General features: G+C 38.0%; 1 protein-coding gene across 2 annotated transcripts in view; it reads right to left on the bottom strand.

Annotated features, from left to right (window-relative positions):
• The window catches only part of tafa1b (TAFA chemokine like family member 1b), a 146,735-nt gene that overhangs the window by 17,595 nt on the left and 111,210 nt on the right, over positions 1–17,930 (bottom strand). For both annotated transcript variants that reach the window (XM_077574446.1, XM_077574447.1), the window contains exon 3: positions 10,603–10,743. In XM_077574446.1, coding sequence (XP_077430572.1) covers positions 10,603–10,743 — 141 coding nt within the window. The remainder of the gene's footprint in view (positions 1–10,602; positions 10,744–17,930) is intronic.

The raw sequence follows: 17,930 nt of genomic DNA, 5'->3' as shown, positions 1-17,930 counted from the left end.
AATATCCAACGCTGAAGGATTTGGAGTCTGGCAGAAAACTTCAAGGAACGATTTGAAAGTTCCTCTAAACTTTAATGTGTTATCTTCCTCTTCCTGAGACAGCTGTTCTCTGTTCCAGCTGATGGCCAGTGGACCACAGAGAACAAAATACTGGTGCCAAATATTGATGACTCATCCAAAACACCAGAGCTGTTGCAATACTCTTACTCACAATGTTCCCTCTCCTATGAACACTATCAATTTGGTCTTTGTTCCTCCTGAAAAGATTCACTCATCCAGGAATCCTCGAGATCTCCAAATGTTTACTTCAAGGTGAGAAGGAAAGATCCTTTCCTGTGTTGTGTTTTACTCCAGGAGTAGACATGAAAATGAATCTTTGGAATGGCGTGCATCTTAGCTAACCTTTTGTTCAGTTTCCCTTTTAAGAGGTTCAGTGGTCCTAGTAGGTCACACTGAGGACACAACTAACCAGATGCAATGTCGGAGTTCTTATATTCTCATGTACAACAGTATGTCAGGAATATGACAGGATGATGCCTCAACTTTTTCATCTCACTCCTCTCATTAATTAGCGAGTAAATGTTAATTTTGCCGACGTGTATCAAAGAGTACATAAAGGAAATCAGACACCAAAACACCTTCGAAATCTGGCAAAATGTCAAACAGGCAACAAAATAATTAAAATATATTTAGAAAGTACAATTTAACGAAATTACATTGTTTGCAACAAGAAAAACGAATATCTAGATATAATTTGGTACACACATATTAACACAGTCTCACTTGACTTGTTAACGTGGATGTGGTTGTAGAAATGCTGTTGACAGCTGAATGCACATAAAACAGCATTTACAGGTACAGTGGAAACAAACAAAGAAACAAACGAACAGACAGATAGACAAACAAACAAAACATCTAGCAATAAATTGGAATTGAGCTCTTAGGCCTACAGTTTAAATCCAGGCTAATGAAAAGGCCTTTAAAAAAAATATATATATATATATATATATATATATATATATATATATATATATATATATATATATATATATATATATATATATATATATATACTGTATATTTCTAGTAACCTCATTATTTTTTTTGTTGACACAAGGCAGACTGTTGCCATGACGCCCATGGAGCAAGTAAGCCTCAACACTCTCATACGCTCACCCACACAGACAATATGGCTTTAAAAAAACAAAAAAATGCATTTAGATCAATGCACTTAAGATTTTAGCAGTCATTCAAAACCGTGCGGTCAAAAGTCAGACCCGAGCCTTGGTTCAATTCAAAAACACGTGCAGCCAAACGGGAATGCCGCAAAGCTGGACGAAGGTAAAAAAAAAAAAGACTTGCGAGTCTCCTATCAAATTTTGAAAGACTGTTGGCACTGTTATCAGAACACCGTAAAAGAGGCAAAAAAGGAACATCAGTCAAATCTTACACAATCCACATGTACTATTCAAAACTGTCGATTCAGTACTCAATCTCAGCCTACCTGCACAAACTATCCCCCTGAAATGTGCAATAGTTTCCTTCAGTTTTTCATTGATAAGATTGCCAAAGCTAGAGCTCTCAACACCACCAACATCACCTCTGACCCCAGCGTTCAGGTCCCTTGCTTGGTGGTGCTAAATTCATTTGAAGCCATTTCATTGAGCTCTTTACAAGATGCCGTTCGCCAGATTAAGCCATCCGGCTCCCCACATGATTCTGTTCCCCCTCATTTCTTCAAAGAGGTTCTCCCAAGTAAGATAGTATTATCAACAGTAGCCTATCTTCTGGCGTAGTCCCCAAACAATTTAAACATGCTGTGGTGCAACTACTGTTGAAGAAACCCGGACTAGATCAATGCGTGCTGTCAAATTTTAAGCCCATTTCTAAGTCGCCTTCCATTTCAAAAAATTTGGAAAAAGTGGTACACATACAAGTAAACACTTTCTTGGACGGAAATAACATCTTGAAGGTTTTCCAGTCAGGTTTTAAGACGACACATGAGTTTTTAATGACATCCTCGTGGCAAATGACACTGGAGACTATGAACTGTATGTCTCGTTCTGTTAGATTCTGGACCACAGTATTCTGTTGGGTCGTTTACAGCACCAGGTGGGCATTAGTAGTAGTGCTCTTAAGTGGCTTAGATCGTATTCGGCTGACAGAATGTTCTGTATTATCCTTGGGTGCTCCGAGTCCCGCACTGCCCCACTGTCAAATGGTGTTCCACAAGGTTCTATTTTGGGTCCCCTACTGTTCTCATTATACTTACTGCCCTTGGGCTCCATCATAAGAAAACATGGGATTTTTTTTCATTGCTGTGCGGATGACAGTCAGATCTACGTCCTGATTAGTAAAAAGGACGCTTTCTCATTGAGGCCACTTTTGTCATGCCTGAAGGAAATCAAAGCCTGGATGGCTTTAAATGTCTTGAACTTCGATGAGAAGAAAATAGAAATTATGGTCTTTGGTCCCAGTGGACCTTCTCATCCTGCTGACTTGGTCCTTTGGCACACTATCTTAAGCCAACAGTCTCAAACTTGGGTGTTAAGATGGACAGGGAGTTTAAACTGGACCGCAAAAATTGCTGCTGTTGTCAAATCCAGCTTTTTTAATTTTAGGCAGCTGGCTAAGGTAAAGACTCTTCTATCTAAGAAGCACTTAAAAACGGTAATCTATGCCTTCGTTACATCTCTGCTGGATTACTGTAATGCACTTTATCTTGGAATCAACCAGTCCTCCCTCAAGCGTCTCCAGCTGGTCCAAAATGCTGCTGCTCGTCTCCTAACTGGTGCCAGTAAGAGGGAGCAAATAACCCCTATCCTGGCCTGTCTTCAATGGCTGCCCAGTCCATTTTAAGATTCTTTTATTTGTTTTTAAATCACTAAATGGTTTTGCCCAACCTTACCTCGGTGAGCTCCTTCACTTCTACACAAACCAGACACAATTGGAGATACCGAGGACAAAGTGGAGGCTTAGAGGGGATCGAGCCTTTGCAGTTGCTGGTCCCTCCCTTTGGAACGACCTTCCGCTCAATTTTAGGCAATCTCCCTTTTGTGTTATGAATTTGATGTTTATTTATTTATTTATTTATTTATTCACTTACCTACTTCTTGTTATTCATTTATTAATGTAGATTTTATTTACTTGTATACTTACTTACAATGTTTGTTTTGTTCTTGTTTTACTTTTCTTTTACTGCATGTACAGCACTTTGTATACAGCAATGCTTGTTTTGTGTGCTTTATAAATTAAGTTGAGTTGAGTATATTCATTTCAGTATTATATTTTGCTGGCCTTGGGTCGAAACCTCATAAATCACAATTTGCTAAATTTAACTTTTTTTTCCTAAAACTATACCGTTGGTCAATTTACAAATTATTGGCCAATCTTAAGCGTTGAAAATAGCTTGCTGTCTTTGATGATGCAATGTTAATGGTTTTGGGGTCACCTGAAAAGTGACTATTAGAAGTACAAGGTGTTGGAAAGACACCAGCAGTTTGTTGAATGAATGTACAAGCAACATTTGGAGTAAAAATTATCTGAACATCATTGCAATGTTTTTTTCTTTGTTCATAAAAGCACCAAATTTATAACATGTACACTCCCAATTAATACAGTTTTGCTAGCTGCCAGGACAAGGCAGTCTAAAGTCCAACATTGCCTTGCCAACTCAATAATATTTTATGAAGTATTTTAATTGAAATCAGGCTCCTATTATTGTGGATTAGAAGAGAGTATACCTAATCAGCATGTCAAAGCATCGCTGGCAACAAGATGGCATTTAGTCACAAAAGTGAGACATTTTGATGGCCAATTAGTAATTTTATTATGAATTTGTGTTTGCAATTTTCAATTGAATTGGTTATCTAATTAAATATACTGACATTTAATGAAAATGTTACAAGATTGGAATGGTCTCCAGATAAGTATACACACTTAAAGTGATTTGGCATTTTGCAATATATCTTGTTCTTTAATTGTATTTGTCTTGTTTCACAATCATTTTTTTTCCCATTGTATTTGATTGTCTTCAAATGTATGCTTTTTCTGTTCATCACTCTCTGCCAATCTGCCACCACTCTTCTCTGTTTCAGTGGCTGCTTGTAGGATGACTGTGAAAGCTGGAATCAAAAATAATCTCTTAAATGACTTCAGTTGTCTGAATCTGGCAGGATCAGGCATTGATACATCTGGACAAAGTAGTGTACAAACATGATACATGGGCTACAAATACAGATAAGAAAAATACAAACAAGTAAATCAAACAAGATTCAAGATGTTCGTTGTAGGCGGTTTTGTTGGACAAACAAGTGAGTATGGGTCTTGAATTGATAAACATGAATAGATGTGAACCTTTTACAAGCGCATCTGTCAGTTCAATGGTAAGAGATCTGTGATGGATAGAAGTCTGTCACACATTCCTCCCTGCCAGGTAGCAGAATGTTTGAACATCGTGATGTGTGACGAGGAGAATTGATTTCTGTCTGTGTCAAAATGGGAATTCGTGACCATGGGTTTAATGAATAGTTAATGTCTTTTAACTTGGCACGTCGCTGAGAGTATGGTTGACTTCTTTTAAATGAATTGATGAAAAATTAAGATTTAAGATGCTTTTTTCTTTTCATCTCTCTATCTTTTTTTAATCAATAGGGATTAATTTACATTTAAATGTGCACAAGCCAGTATTAAAGCCAGTGATGTGGTGAAATTTAGATGTTTCTGGGGTTGGTGAAGGACTCTGGTTGGTGGCCCGGTGGGTGGTGGGTGGTGGGTGGTGTCTGGTCGTTGCTGGATTTCACTTTCCTTTCTTTTCTTTGGTCCTTCCTCGGCCTCATGACTAGCTGGAAGTGTTCGGTTTAGGTGAATGGTATGGGATTTTTTAATAGGTTTTAGGTGAACTAATGAATACACACTCATACGCACGCACACACGCACGCACATACACATGGTCACCCACATACAAAATAATATATATATATATATTTTTTTTAAAAAGCCAGTGATGTAACCTGTGCTTATGGGTAAGAAGTAATTTGCTTTCACTGCCGAAAGGAAGTCAAAATAAGTCAAAGGCAACATGTACTTCAGCTTCATCATGTACAGTATGTTCATTAGACTTTATACCGATCTGATTGGCTGGATCGGGATCAGACGATATTTAGCATTTCATGCAAAATCAGAAAACAGCAGTAATGTCTTAATTTTCCCGATCAATTAATGACATCATTGATTGTCTCCTGAATTAAGACATTACATGTTATATTTAATGTTTATCAGCATTTTTTGAAGATTTTTTCCCTGCAATTCCATTGACGTCAATTACACATTGATTTTCGCCAGTCTCTATCCCCCGTAAATGGCGGCGGTCGACTATAGATTGTAAGGTTTTTCTTAACTCATTCACTGCCATTGACGGCTATTGACGTCAAAAATTCATTTGAACTATTTCTATTGGTTTAAATTTTTTTCCACTTTTGTTAACAAGAGTATGAAAACATAGAATGTTTTTATTGTACATTTAGAACATATATAAAATTTATGATTAATCGTGAGTTAACTATTGAAGTCATGCGATTAATTACAATTACAAAATTTAATCGCCTTGCGCGATTAAAGAAAAGAAGGGATTACTAAGAATTAGGCGATTCAATTTTTTAATCGTAATTAATTGCATGACTTCACGAGTTAACTCATGATTAATCACACATTTTATATCTGTTCTAAATGTACAATAAAAATTCTAGGTTTTCATACTCTTGTTACCAAAAATGGAAAAAAAAAATTAAACTAATAGAAATAGTTAAAATGAATATTTGACGTCTATAGCCGTCAATGGCAGTGAATGAGTTAATAGAAATGTTGCTCCATCTTCTAATCAAATCAGTGATTTGTTATCGTTTTCTTCGAATTCCTTGATCGCCAATCTGTGATCAGATGAAAAAAATCCTGGTCATGTAAAGCTGGATGTTCTCATACACATAAGTATGGCTTCTTTATGTCATGTAATGTCATGCTGTACAGTAGTAACAACCAATGACAGCTGTGGGAACGATGTCATCAGTTGTGCGGTTGTTACAATGCAATGACAGTCATGGGCGGACTGGACATCGGGCATTTCAGGAGTTTGCCGAACTTATCGAAACCATTCTGATAAATATTAATTGCGTATGTCACAGGCCGCCATGCGCATTCCCTTCCCTCGGCGCTGACCTACGAATAGTATTCGCTGGATGTAGTACCCCCGTCGTCGAATCGGATTAAGACAAATATTTTCCTGGGTCGAATTTTGTTCCCAGTCTGTCTCTAATTGTGACAGTTATGAAGATGATGCAGATGTCTCCATCGAATGATGCCTATTTTTTTTGCCCCTTCTCTCTGCTCAGATGATTTGCTCGACTCCTCGATGATAACATTTCCATGGAAGATTGAGGAGATTGCAAATAACAAATTGACGTTTTTTTTTTTTTTTTGGGCAAGTCAATTGTTTTTATTCCTTCATCACGTCAACTCCAGCACAAGGATTTGCCTTGTTTGTGTGTTTCTCAAATCAGATCACATGAGCTCATAGTGGTTATCCCTAACTCCCCAAAAAGTACAAGCATCGTTTCACACCCAGAAGTATTCAATGTTTGCTCCACTTTTCCAGAGTTTGCCTGAGTGAGCATCAGAAGAAGAAGAGCGTTAATGCTAGCGCTTAAACCTCATAAGGGGCTCATTCTGTCCAATCCATATGTGAATATTCATATCTTTAGTTCTTTTCTTACCGCTACTATTTCATTACTTTAGAATTTTCAAAATTAACATAAGTTCGACTTTTATGCAAATGAAATGATTACAGTGCACCCTAAACTAAGAAAATAATTTTGGAGCTGGTCCTGCACATTTTACTTTACTGCAAGCAAACATTTCACCATCTGCTTGACCAGCAATGGAACATTTGTAGCATTTCCATTTACCATCCGTGTGCGTCTCCCCCCCTGGATGTATCTTAAATGTACCATGACAACCTGTCATGCTCGGCTATATGCACCCGCGGCAGAACAGAAGGGTTCATTCCCCATCAGTGATCAGCGATGAGCGGGCATCTGCATGCGCCTCTTGTTGCGAGTTTACTGCTACAGCAGCTACATGACAACATGAGTCGGGCGTATGTGTGTTGTAAGGACATCCGCCAGCCTGTGGTCGAGATTAATGTGTGTGTGTGAGAGTGTGCAATTTTCACCTTTTTGGCGGTGTCCAAACTATGGCCGGGGGCTTGAGTTAGACATAGACTGGGATAAGTGTGGTGATGAGCGAGGCTGCAGAGATATGAGCGTTTGACTTGTTAAAAGGGATGTTCTTCACTAAGAGCCTCGTTGGCTGTGACATAACTAGGACATAGTTCTCCCTGTCAAAGCTAATAATCAATTCCCGCTACAGGGATAATCTGACAGCAGACCCCTACTGAGCGTGACGCCTCCCCACACACGCTGTCGTCACATCTCTGTATCTTCAGCCAAAAAGCTTCAATAGCAACTGAAACAAGAAATTGTAACTCCCGAAGAAATGCTGAGAGATGCTGCCACAGAGAAAATTGTCAAAGACAGAACCTGAGGACGATGATGCTGTTTGATTAACCACATAAAATGTTCACAAACCAGCAGAATGGATGGAATTGTTGCCATGCGAGCATATATTAATGATGTAGAATAGAAAATTTATGAGAAACTTCAAAATGATGACTCATTGTTGCATCATTGCTTTTTGTGTTTAGGACATCACCTATGAGCTTCAACATTTCAATTCTGATGCGTGTTTTTTGAACTGTCTTCTTCTTCTTCTTATTATCTATTTTTACATTTACAGTACAATTTTTTTTTTTACTTTACTTTATTTGTACTGTAAATGCTGTCTATGATAATACTGGTCAGCGGGCACCATTCAATGGATGGATGCACGTCAGTGCTACGTGGATTTATCCAAATAGATGGGGCAAGTTAATGCTGTCTGTAGGGTATTCATAATAATTGCCCCCCCATGCATTTCATGTGCCCCCCTTAAGCCTGAACTCTGGTGACGGGTCTGTCTATCCCAATATAGCATTTTTCTTTAAAGTCGCATGAACTTAATGAAATCAATGGTCATGGGTTCGTATCTGATTAGGACGTTTGTTAAAATAAAAAATATGTAAAAATGGCTATATACCTGTGCAATTCAAATTATGTTAAACCACCAAAATTGACTTTTTGGTTACCTGAGATAAACCAGCAGTGCTGTCATCATCGTGACATGAGTGACCTCTGGAGACAAGAAATGATCTGACACCCAGCAAATTAATTAAACGGTCAGCAGCTTGAATAACTTCCTGCTTGATTTTTAGCATTCGGGAAATGAGTTTATGATGCTTGGGTGCAAACAACTCACACAACAATTGGATCTATGATCACCATGCGCTTTGATGTTGGATTTAGATGTTAATAACTGATAATGAACAGACCATCACAGAGACTACACATTTAGCTAAATATAATGACAAACACTTTCCTTTAGGCTCTGCCTGTGTTTCCACAACAAATGCCCCCCTGAAAACAGATTATTTTTATATAATAACAATTCATTTGTCTAAGATTGCTAATGTGTGTGGGCATGTAACCTGTGTATGGCAACAGTGGCAGTGGGTGGCCACTAGCGAGGAGATAAGATCAACCTTGTTGCAGAATCATTGCTCATTCTAGATGGAATATTAACAACAACTGGGACACGTAGAGAAAATTCTATCTGGGACAGTCCATTTATTCCACCAAGTCTGACAACACAGATCAAAACTGCTCAATGGTGTTTTTGCGAAGTGTGACTAATGACTACATCTCATGTGGTTTTAGCACCAAATAAAGTTGGTGAAAATGATCCCAGTTGAATGTGAGTGACCTAAATTAAGAAATTGCCTTAATCCGGAGTCAAGGTCATCCTATTTGTGGCACATTTGTGGTCAATACTGCTGCGTTGCTGTTCACTGGCTTGTCTTTTTCATTTTTATCACTACTCCAACTTTAAGTGCTTGTTAATCGATTCACTGACTGAAGATTTCTGGCTGGGGGACCCAAACCCACTGAGGCATTAAGTGTTAACAATAGCGTCTACTTCTGTGCCTGAATCTTTGTAAGGTACTCTTTGATTTGCCTGATTGTACCCAACTTCTATTGGAAACTTTCTTCATGACGCAGAGAAAAAAATGTCACACGCCGCAAGATATACAGTACTGTCGTCACAAATTCCCGTGTTCAGTGAGCATAGCAATGATCATAAGCACTGAGTCATTTTTTTAGATTGTCATGAAAAAATCTCATTGTGACGATAACATTTTTACTCAGAGTAAAGTGCTGTGATGTGCATCTGGCACAAGTTGCACTTGAGTTTGTTTACTTGCCTGAATCTGTGAAGAGTTTTCACGCAGTATGCTTGTGCCCATGAGAGTGAAATGACAAAATAAGTACTGTGCTGTTTTCATCATCTTCCACTGAATGTCAAAGACGTACAGAGTGGGATCGCTTACTGCATTTTACACAGTTATGATCAATTGTCTTCAGCCATTCAGTTGCTGTCTTTTCAAGTGAGGTTGTTGTCAGGTAAGGAAAACAAAATCCATGTTTTTTCACTAATTGTGCGACAGGGACATTAAAGGCTGTCTGCTATCATACTGCCACACTGCATGATATTTGTTCAATCAAATATTAAAGTGAATTTAGATTTGCAACATATGACAAAAACTAAGTCTTTCCATCAAGTGTTTCCATCTAAAGATCAGAACGTCTCAAGGACTAAGAACTCAGATTTTCGTCAATGTGTTAGCCTTGTCTCATGGTTAATTCATATTCCTTGATCATCTTAAGTGTCAGATGGCTAACCAGCCCTGTGGAGTCCATGGAGTGAGCCTGTCTGGCCGCTCATGTAACAGGTCTTTTAATGAGGACTCTTTTTTTTTTTTTACGCATCATTTTTTTCCACAAAGGGTGAACACTTTGACATCCTGCTGGGGTTAAGGTCAAAAGATTGAGATTGGGGAACCATATTGTGGCGGAAGGAGGGCGTTAGAGTTCTGTCTGAATAGGTTCGTGACTTCCTGCCTGCTTTTCTTCCCCGCAAAGATGCCTCTGCCTGATTGTTTTCCTCAGCTGAGGTAATTCAGGTGCACTAGCCTGGAGCTTCCCTGACCTGTTTATTAGTTATTCATTTCCATCAGCCTGATCCGCCGTGGGCAATGTGATCTGCAACATGCTCCTTGCTCAGGTGTTCACAAACTCTGGATTAAGCACTTGATGCCTACACGCACATAACCTCTTCCTGCCTAATGGTTGTATGAATTTGTATTATTAGCATAAGACATAAAAAAAACGTATGTACTGGGCAAGTGCTTAATCGCATTATTTGAGTATTCTACCCACCATAGCAACAAACTTACAGTACATTTAATCTGGTATTCATTCTGCCTGACTACCTGCCATTTTATGCAGCGTTGCAATCAAGTGAGAAATTCCAAGCCATCCATAAAGAGATCTACTTGTCAAACACTTTTGTCATTTATAAAAGACGTGGGTAAATCAGTCAGGGGTATTTCCTTACCATCCACACAGGAGGGTTTGTTGCGTGTTGTCCCTGCCACTTTGCCTGGTAAACAGGAGCACTTGACGGTCTGAGAGCGTTCCTCGATGCGATTCTTGTTACAGCATCTGTGGGCCGCAATCACCTCACACGTACCTCCCTCTGTGGACAAATGGACAAGAAATACACAATAATGCTTCATGTGCTTTGTGTGTGTGGGGGGAAAAAACATGCCTCAATTATTGAATACAAAACTGCAAAGCATGTCTGGTCCAAAAATCAGGCGATGGGAAACACGCTCGTATCATCTGTCACATTCTGCACTTGATTATCAAATATAGTATTTTATTGACAGTTTTTTTTTTAATAGTTGGTTTTACTAGATCTAATGTTTTTGATAGTGTGCGAATCTCAATGTGCAGCACTTTGGAAATGCTTATTTATAAAATGTGCTATAGAAATAAATTGGATTTGGATTGGACTGAAACAGGACGTCTGGTCACCCTGGGTAATCCCCCACCCAAATATTAACTCCAAGGCCTGGGCGGCATTACTCAACGTAAAGGCAGTACAATAGTATGCTGGCTGATAAAGGAGGATGTCAAAAAAATATTTTGAGAAGAAAAGGTGATATCTGCCAATGGGGGTCCAGGGTCAAAAAAACAATAAGGGGGATTGCCCATGGGAGGGACTGATGGAGGTGAGGGACATCCTGGAATAAGTGAGACAGGGAGAGAGTGCTAGAGGACGAGGTGTGTCTGCCTGCTAGGTAGCAACCATGCCAGTGAGTAATGAGGGAGCCATTGCAAGTGCTCCCTTCACACAATTATAAAGCGACGGGCTAATGCAGCCAGCGGAGCTGCAGGAGAGAGGCCCTCCATCACTGCACTCCCCTTTCCTTGCGCCCCCAGAAAAACTCTTTATCTTTTCTTGACAGGCACTGCAACAGACACCTGCATCCAACAATTATAGTGGAACCCATCCCGGGACGCAGAAGAAAAGAGCCAAGAATAACAGGATGTTACATGTATCCTCTCAGATCTACCGACTGGAGTATGCGCAGACGGGGGAAGGCGGCCAAATGGCAGATAGCATAGTGTTTGGATCTTTTACTTACTCAGCGAGTTCTACGGGGCACACTCTTGCGGTGAAAAGATCCAGACAACAACCAGTGTGTGCTTCTGTGGCTGAAATTGGTTCTTCGAATGTTTGAAATGAACTACAGAACTACCCTTCAAGCAGATTACGGTACACAAGTTGGCTGAGTTTTCTTCTCCCATTTCCATCAATGTCTGCTGTGATCAGACCAAAGGCCACTGAATCTTGGATTAAGAGGCAAACATTTGCAGTCCCGCTGGACTGCTGTGTCATGCACTATTAATGCACCTCTCTCAACACTTGTTAGGGATTTCTGGGCAGTACAAGGAACAACACAAACTCTAAAAGTAGGAGGGGGGAACTCACTTGAGTGTGTTAAAGCCCCAAACCCCACCATGTGTTGGCTTGTTGAATATTTTACTGGTGGCCCTCTGACCTGCGCACTTGCTTTCCAGTCAAAGCTGAGTAAATAAGCAGTTTACATTGCATCACAGGCACTGCAAAAGCTCACATCTTGTCAGTAACTTTCCAGGGAGGCTTTTCTGATTACTAACACACACACGTGCAGACAACGGACAAACAGACATCCCTTATTCCCCCATCAATTAAATTCTCTTTAAATTAGCTCTGTTGTCGTCTGTGACACAGCCTGATCTGCAAATGTCATACTAGGACATTTCTTGTTCATTAAAATGTCTTTTCTCTTGATTAAATTGATATAATAACATATCTGAGCAGAAAATAAACACTACACTGGGAAGCTTTTCAGAATTCCATGTAACTCATAGAAAACAAATTGGAGATATGAACAAGCATTGAAATAAATAAATATTATTTTAATTAATTTCAAAACTCCGCACACACACACACATTTTTTTTTTTAATTTTAGGCTGGCTACTAAACTTTAAGATTTTACTGAGTTCACTTTGTTGTTTTGGGAAATGTTTGTATTTACTCTCAGCAGCCACTTCATTCTGTACAATTTAATGAGATCTAATTGAAGCTTCTGCCTTTACATGTCTTCCAACTTTTGGTCGGCCTATTGATTACATTATATTTGTCTTCTGTATATATACTGTATTTTGCATTGTGGTATGGTGGTGACTTTCTATTATTTTTATACTATACTATACTCTAAAAAGAGAATTGTTGAACCAGTTTAAGATTACAAATTTAATTGTTGACTAACTTTTAAAAAATCGCTTTAAGTGGTAACACACGTTTGAATTAAATTAATCCAAAGTGAATGTCTTATGTTTAATGTTAATCCAAAATGAATATATTAAGTTTAACGTTCATTTAACTTAATATATTGATTTTGGATTCAATCGTGTGTTACCACTTAAAGCAATTTTTTTTAAGTTGGTCAACAATTCTTTTTTTGCTCCTTGAACAACTCATCAATCAGAATCAGAATCTGTTTTATTGCCATGTAAGTGAATAAGTTTCACATTACAGTGCTAGGAATTTGTCTTGCTGACTGGTGCAGACATAAGACATAAATGAATAGCATTAAATGAAAGCATCAAATTGTTTTGGAGCAAACAGCCTTATTGTAACTAACTAACATTTTTGCTGTAAATGTCAATAATTTATGATTAAAAGTTGTTACAACTTGATTATGTGTTTGTCTGTTTTTACAGTGATATATATAAATAATTTTTCTTTGTCATTTTACCGACAGGAAATGCACACAATCATGGGAAAGACTTTCAAACTCCAAACACAATTGCATGAGCCAAACCTGCCGACTTTGAGTGTGAGACAGATCTGCTAATCACGTCTAATCATGTCTTGAGGAAAGGTTCTTACTCCAAATATGGAACGTGGTAACTGTATAGCAGAGTAAAATGGCCCCTCAAACAAAGTTTGCAGTGAAAGGTCTGCCATTTATTTGAACAACGGGGCATTTTGTTTGAGATATTTTTTTATTCTGTTGCTCACTGATCAGTGGTAACTTTACGCCATTTATGCTGTCACCGCAAAAGTGTGTTCTGTGAGATGGATGCTGTCCTTTGAGCCTGCGAGACAGTAAAAAGGGGTTAAACCAACCTGCTAAGATGGAGTGGGTGGCTGTGCACTCCAGACTTTACTGAGGGGAAGTGAAGGGCATCGATGGGGTCATTTTTCTCTCAGTGGCCCACAGTGACAGCAACCATTGAATGACTGGATGAGGTGATTATGTTTAAAGAGATCAATGCCTCATTGTTTTCAACTTAGTCCAACAGCCAATTAAAAGATGTTAATGAGAAAAGGTTGTAAATCTTGGGGGTGGATGTGGGAGAAGAAGAGCAATCCATCATGTCATAAATGCTCAAATTTAAACATTTGGAGCAGAAAGAGGTGACATGGAAAAAGCAACACGCCAGTATCATCGTTTAAGGGGGAAGTCAAGTCCAAAATGTTCTATGCACCCTCACAAGACTAAACATACCATTCTGATTAACATTGCATTTGTGGAATACAAATCAAGTAGAATAATCCAACTGATTTGATCCATCTCAGGGGGCAGCCATTTTGTCCTGTACTGCCATTTGCAGTTGACTGAAAATGACATCTCAGTACCCGAGGGCTCAGCTTGTGAACATCACATGATGAAAGGTGAAAGGTGGACATCGTCATCGACGGAAATGGAGGATTAACGGAAGTGACCAGCTGTGGTCGTTACCTGCATATATGTAAAGTCAAGAAGATTGCTATAAATTGCTACAATTGCAAAAGGGGGGAACTGTTGCATAGTAAAGGTCACAAACACCATTTTTCTTATTATTACTTGCCTTTGTTGATTTTAAATATAACTCACAGGAATGTTGTGATTTGAAGCCAAAACCACCAAATTCTCTTATCTGTTTCAAGTTGCTTGTACTTCAAGGGCAATTGACATTTGACAAATCAATTTAGAGCACATTCTCATTGGAATGAACTGGCAATGTAAATGACTAAACATTTTACCTCTAATACATCATCTTAAATTTAAATTTCAAGAACGACAAAATACAAATAATATGCAGAATAACAGACAATGGAAGATGCACATTAAATTATCACATCTCAAACACCTACTATATGGTAGAATGGGTACAAGTACAAAGTGACAAAGAATGTTAATAAGCAAGCAATCATTGTATTCTGATCTCCTTGCATATACATTTTTCAAAGCGCTGTAAAAAAAAAAAAAAAAAGTACAGTTATAATAATTGGCTTCAGAATCAACAATGTGTTCTGTGGCCAAGAGCTCATGAGCTCGCATTTTTCTACCATCTTCACTTCCTCACAGCTTTATCGCTCAGTTATCAAAATATTAGCATACTCTATGGCCAAGGGAATAAACAAAGCAGTGAAGAAAACTACAGACCCCGAAGAACTAATTTTTTACTACTTAATTGCTATTCACTCAAGTGGAGCTGCTTCAACCATCAAGGTTGTGTTTTGCCTGAGTAGGCTTTGTAATGCCACACACATCTGGATCATGGTCTCAGTCATTATATATATATATATATATAATACATCAAATTCAAAATGAGTGAATATTTGGAAAATTGACTATAGGTTGAAAATGATTTACAAGCCATCATAATATGGTTTTATTTATGTGCGTGTCCAACTTCATTGGAATTGGGGTTTTTATCATATGTAAAACGAGCTCAGTTGCAATAATTACATTAAATTCATACATATTCCCCACTGTAATTGTAAAGAGTTGAAATGTGTAAAAAATTAAAATGTTATTAACCTGGCTGCAAAAGTAAAAATTTTTGCCAATGTGGATGCATTACTGTTAATTACCATATGATGGCGAGACCATATTTACAGTGTACTTTGCAGTATGTGTATTCCCTTTTATATGACATGCTATTCTTATTATATAAAATGTGTGAATTGTATTGCTTACGAGGAAAGTTTAACCATCCATTCATCTCCCACCGCATACAGTATCCAGGGTCGGGTCACGGGGGCAGCAGTTTAAGCAACCTCATCGTCCAGGTTTTAAACTAAATTAGGTCTGTACTAATTCTTGTATATTCAAGAGGACATAACGGTTGATGAAAACCAAGCTAAAATAAAAATCGCCAGACCCTACTGAGTGCACTCTCCACCACCCCCTCCATGCTGCTATCCTAATTATTTATCGTGAAGCCATAACAGGCATAACATGGTTATCGTTAATGGGTGTAAAGTTTGCATCAGGGGCAGAGTGGGTGCTGCACAGGAAACGAGTGCTGAAAAGGATGTACTGACAAGCCATGGCTCCAAAAAGAAAGAATATAAAGATGCTCGGAAATATGGACCAGAGAAAGTTATTGTACGACTTCATTTTCTTTGCTCTGACATTTGGGCTGTAAATTGCATTTTGAAAACAAATCTGATTACAATCTGTCCTAAAAAGATATAAAACACGTTGTTTGCCCTGGTTCATTTTGAATAAATAAAAAGATACAATGAGAAAAATGGATTAGATTGGCTTTGTGCCAGCTGTCCCACTGCATATATGTTTTATGATGCGCATACAAATTTATCTTTTCATTACTTAGTTGGAACTTCAAGAGCCCTCCCCCCGATTACTTAGGATAATGTTTAAACATGCTACAAAGCATTGTTGAGTGTATTCCAAATGAGGACCTTGAAGGCAGTGCCAGAAAACAACTTTTCATGTTCCTCCTCTTGGCAGCTAATACGAATGTATATTTTATCAGGAATTACACAATCCTCATTTAGGGATGCCTACTTGCCTAACAGCACCCGTTCAAATGGATCGTGTAGGAAGATAAATCCCTGGGAGGAGTAGAAATAGACCACACTGGATAATTCTAATTTATCTGCGCTTCTATGATGTTTGACGCTCATCTCTTCAGTAATTATGCGAAAGGGAGGACGTGACAGAATGTATATGGCATATTTCTGTGTACATGGCAAACTACTGCTATTTCGGTTTATGCTAATAGTATTCTAGACATAGTAGAAAGAGACTCAAATTACATCAACCAATGACTTTAATTTATAACTACTGGTGCATCACACTAAAACTACAAAAATTAATATGAGGAAGAAATGATCCATACCTTAGATGTTTTTTGTTTGCTAACACTGTAGGGCAAGGTGCCAAACATATGGCCCACGGGCCCGTCAGGGATCCAATCTGGCCCGTGAGGGCAGAACACACATTGCATTTTTTCACTCAAAAATAATTGTTGTTGCTAACCCCCACCCCCAAACAAAAAAAAAAAAAACACAGGAAATATTTTGACCTGTCGTTATTTTCTAACGTATTAGGCCACAGACAAACTGGTCTGGCCCATTAAAGAACAAATTTAGGTAAAAACTGAATTTAAATGAGTTTGACACCCCTGCTGTAGGATAAGGAATTTATTGTGATTTCCAAATAATGATCATAATGGCATGAATTCAGACATTTAAGGAGGAGGGTATTTATCTCCACAAGTACTTTATACAAGCCAAAGAGTCGTTTAATGATTGACATTCAAAATAACAGTAAAATCCTGTGAATATTATTTTTTTTTAAATTGCAAAAACAAAAATATATAAATAAATAAAATGTTTAGGTGTTTACTATTACACTGGGCAGTTCCAAGGAGTGCAAAAAAGGTAGAATCACTGATTTAGAGCACATTTTATACACAACATAACTCAATATGCTTCACATACTGTAAGTAGAAGTACATAATTTTAAAGCAGTTACAAAGTGAGTTAAAATAATTTTAAAGTAAAGTTAAAACATTTTTAAAAAAAATTGCTTAATAAAATGAAAATGACAATTTATTGGTATGTTTGATGACCATATTATACACGGTACGGTACAGAGGGGGGAAAAACGTTTATTTTAAAGGATAATTTGGTCAGTAATATAAACAGGGTAATATAAACAGGTGCATGTTATTCATGGAATTTTACAGTAGTTGAATACAGTGGAACTTGTGAGGTCAAACAATATCTATTCTGGGACACCTCCAGTGTATCTGGAATTGGAAACCAACAATGGAAACAAAAGTGATCCTTTATTAAATGTCAAACTGTTAAGCGATATATTAGTGTTGATAGCAGAAAAAAAAATCCCAAATTCACAATTGAAAGTTGAGTCATGTCGATGATGCATTTTTGTGTAAAAATAAGCAACCAATAACCATCACTTAGCACCCCATTTTGTGGCTGCTCTTTTAAAAAATATATACATTTAGTAAAAAGCAAGAACAAACCATTTACAAAACTAAACAAATTATTTGATGCATGCTGA

The sequence above is a fragment of the Vanacampus margaritifer genome, chromosome 8 (assembly GCF_051991255.1).
Source record: "Vanacampus margaritifer isolate UIUO_Vmar chromosome 8, RoL_Vmar_1.0, whole genome shotgun sequence".
Classification (NCBI taxonomy): Eukaryota; Metazoa; Chordata; class Actinopteri; order Syngnathiformes; family Syngnathidae; genus Vanacampus; species Vanacampus margaritifer.
The sequence above is the reverse complement of the archived record's forward strand: the minus strand, read 5'-3'. Positions and strand labels throughout refer to the sequence as shown.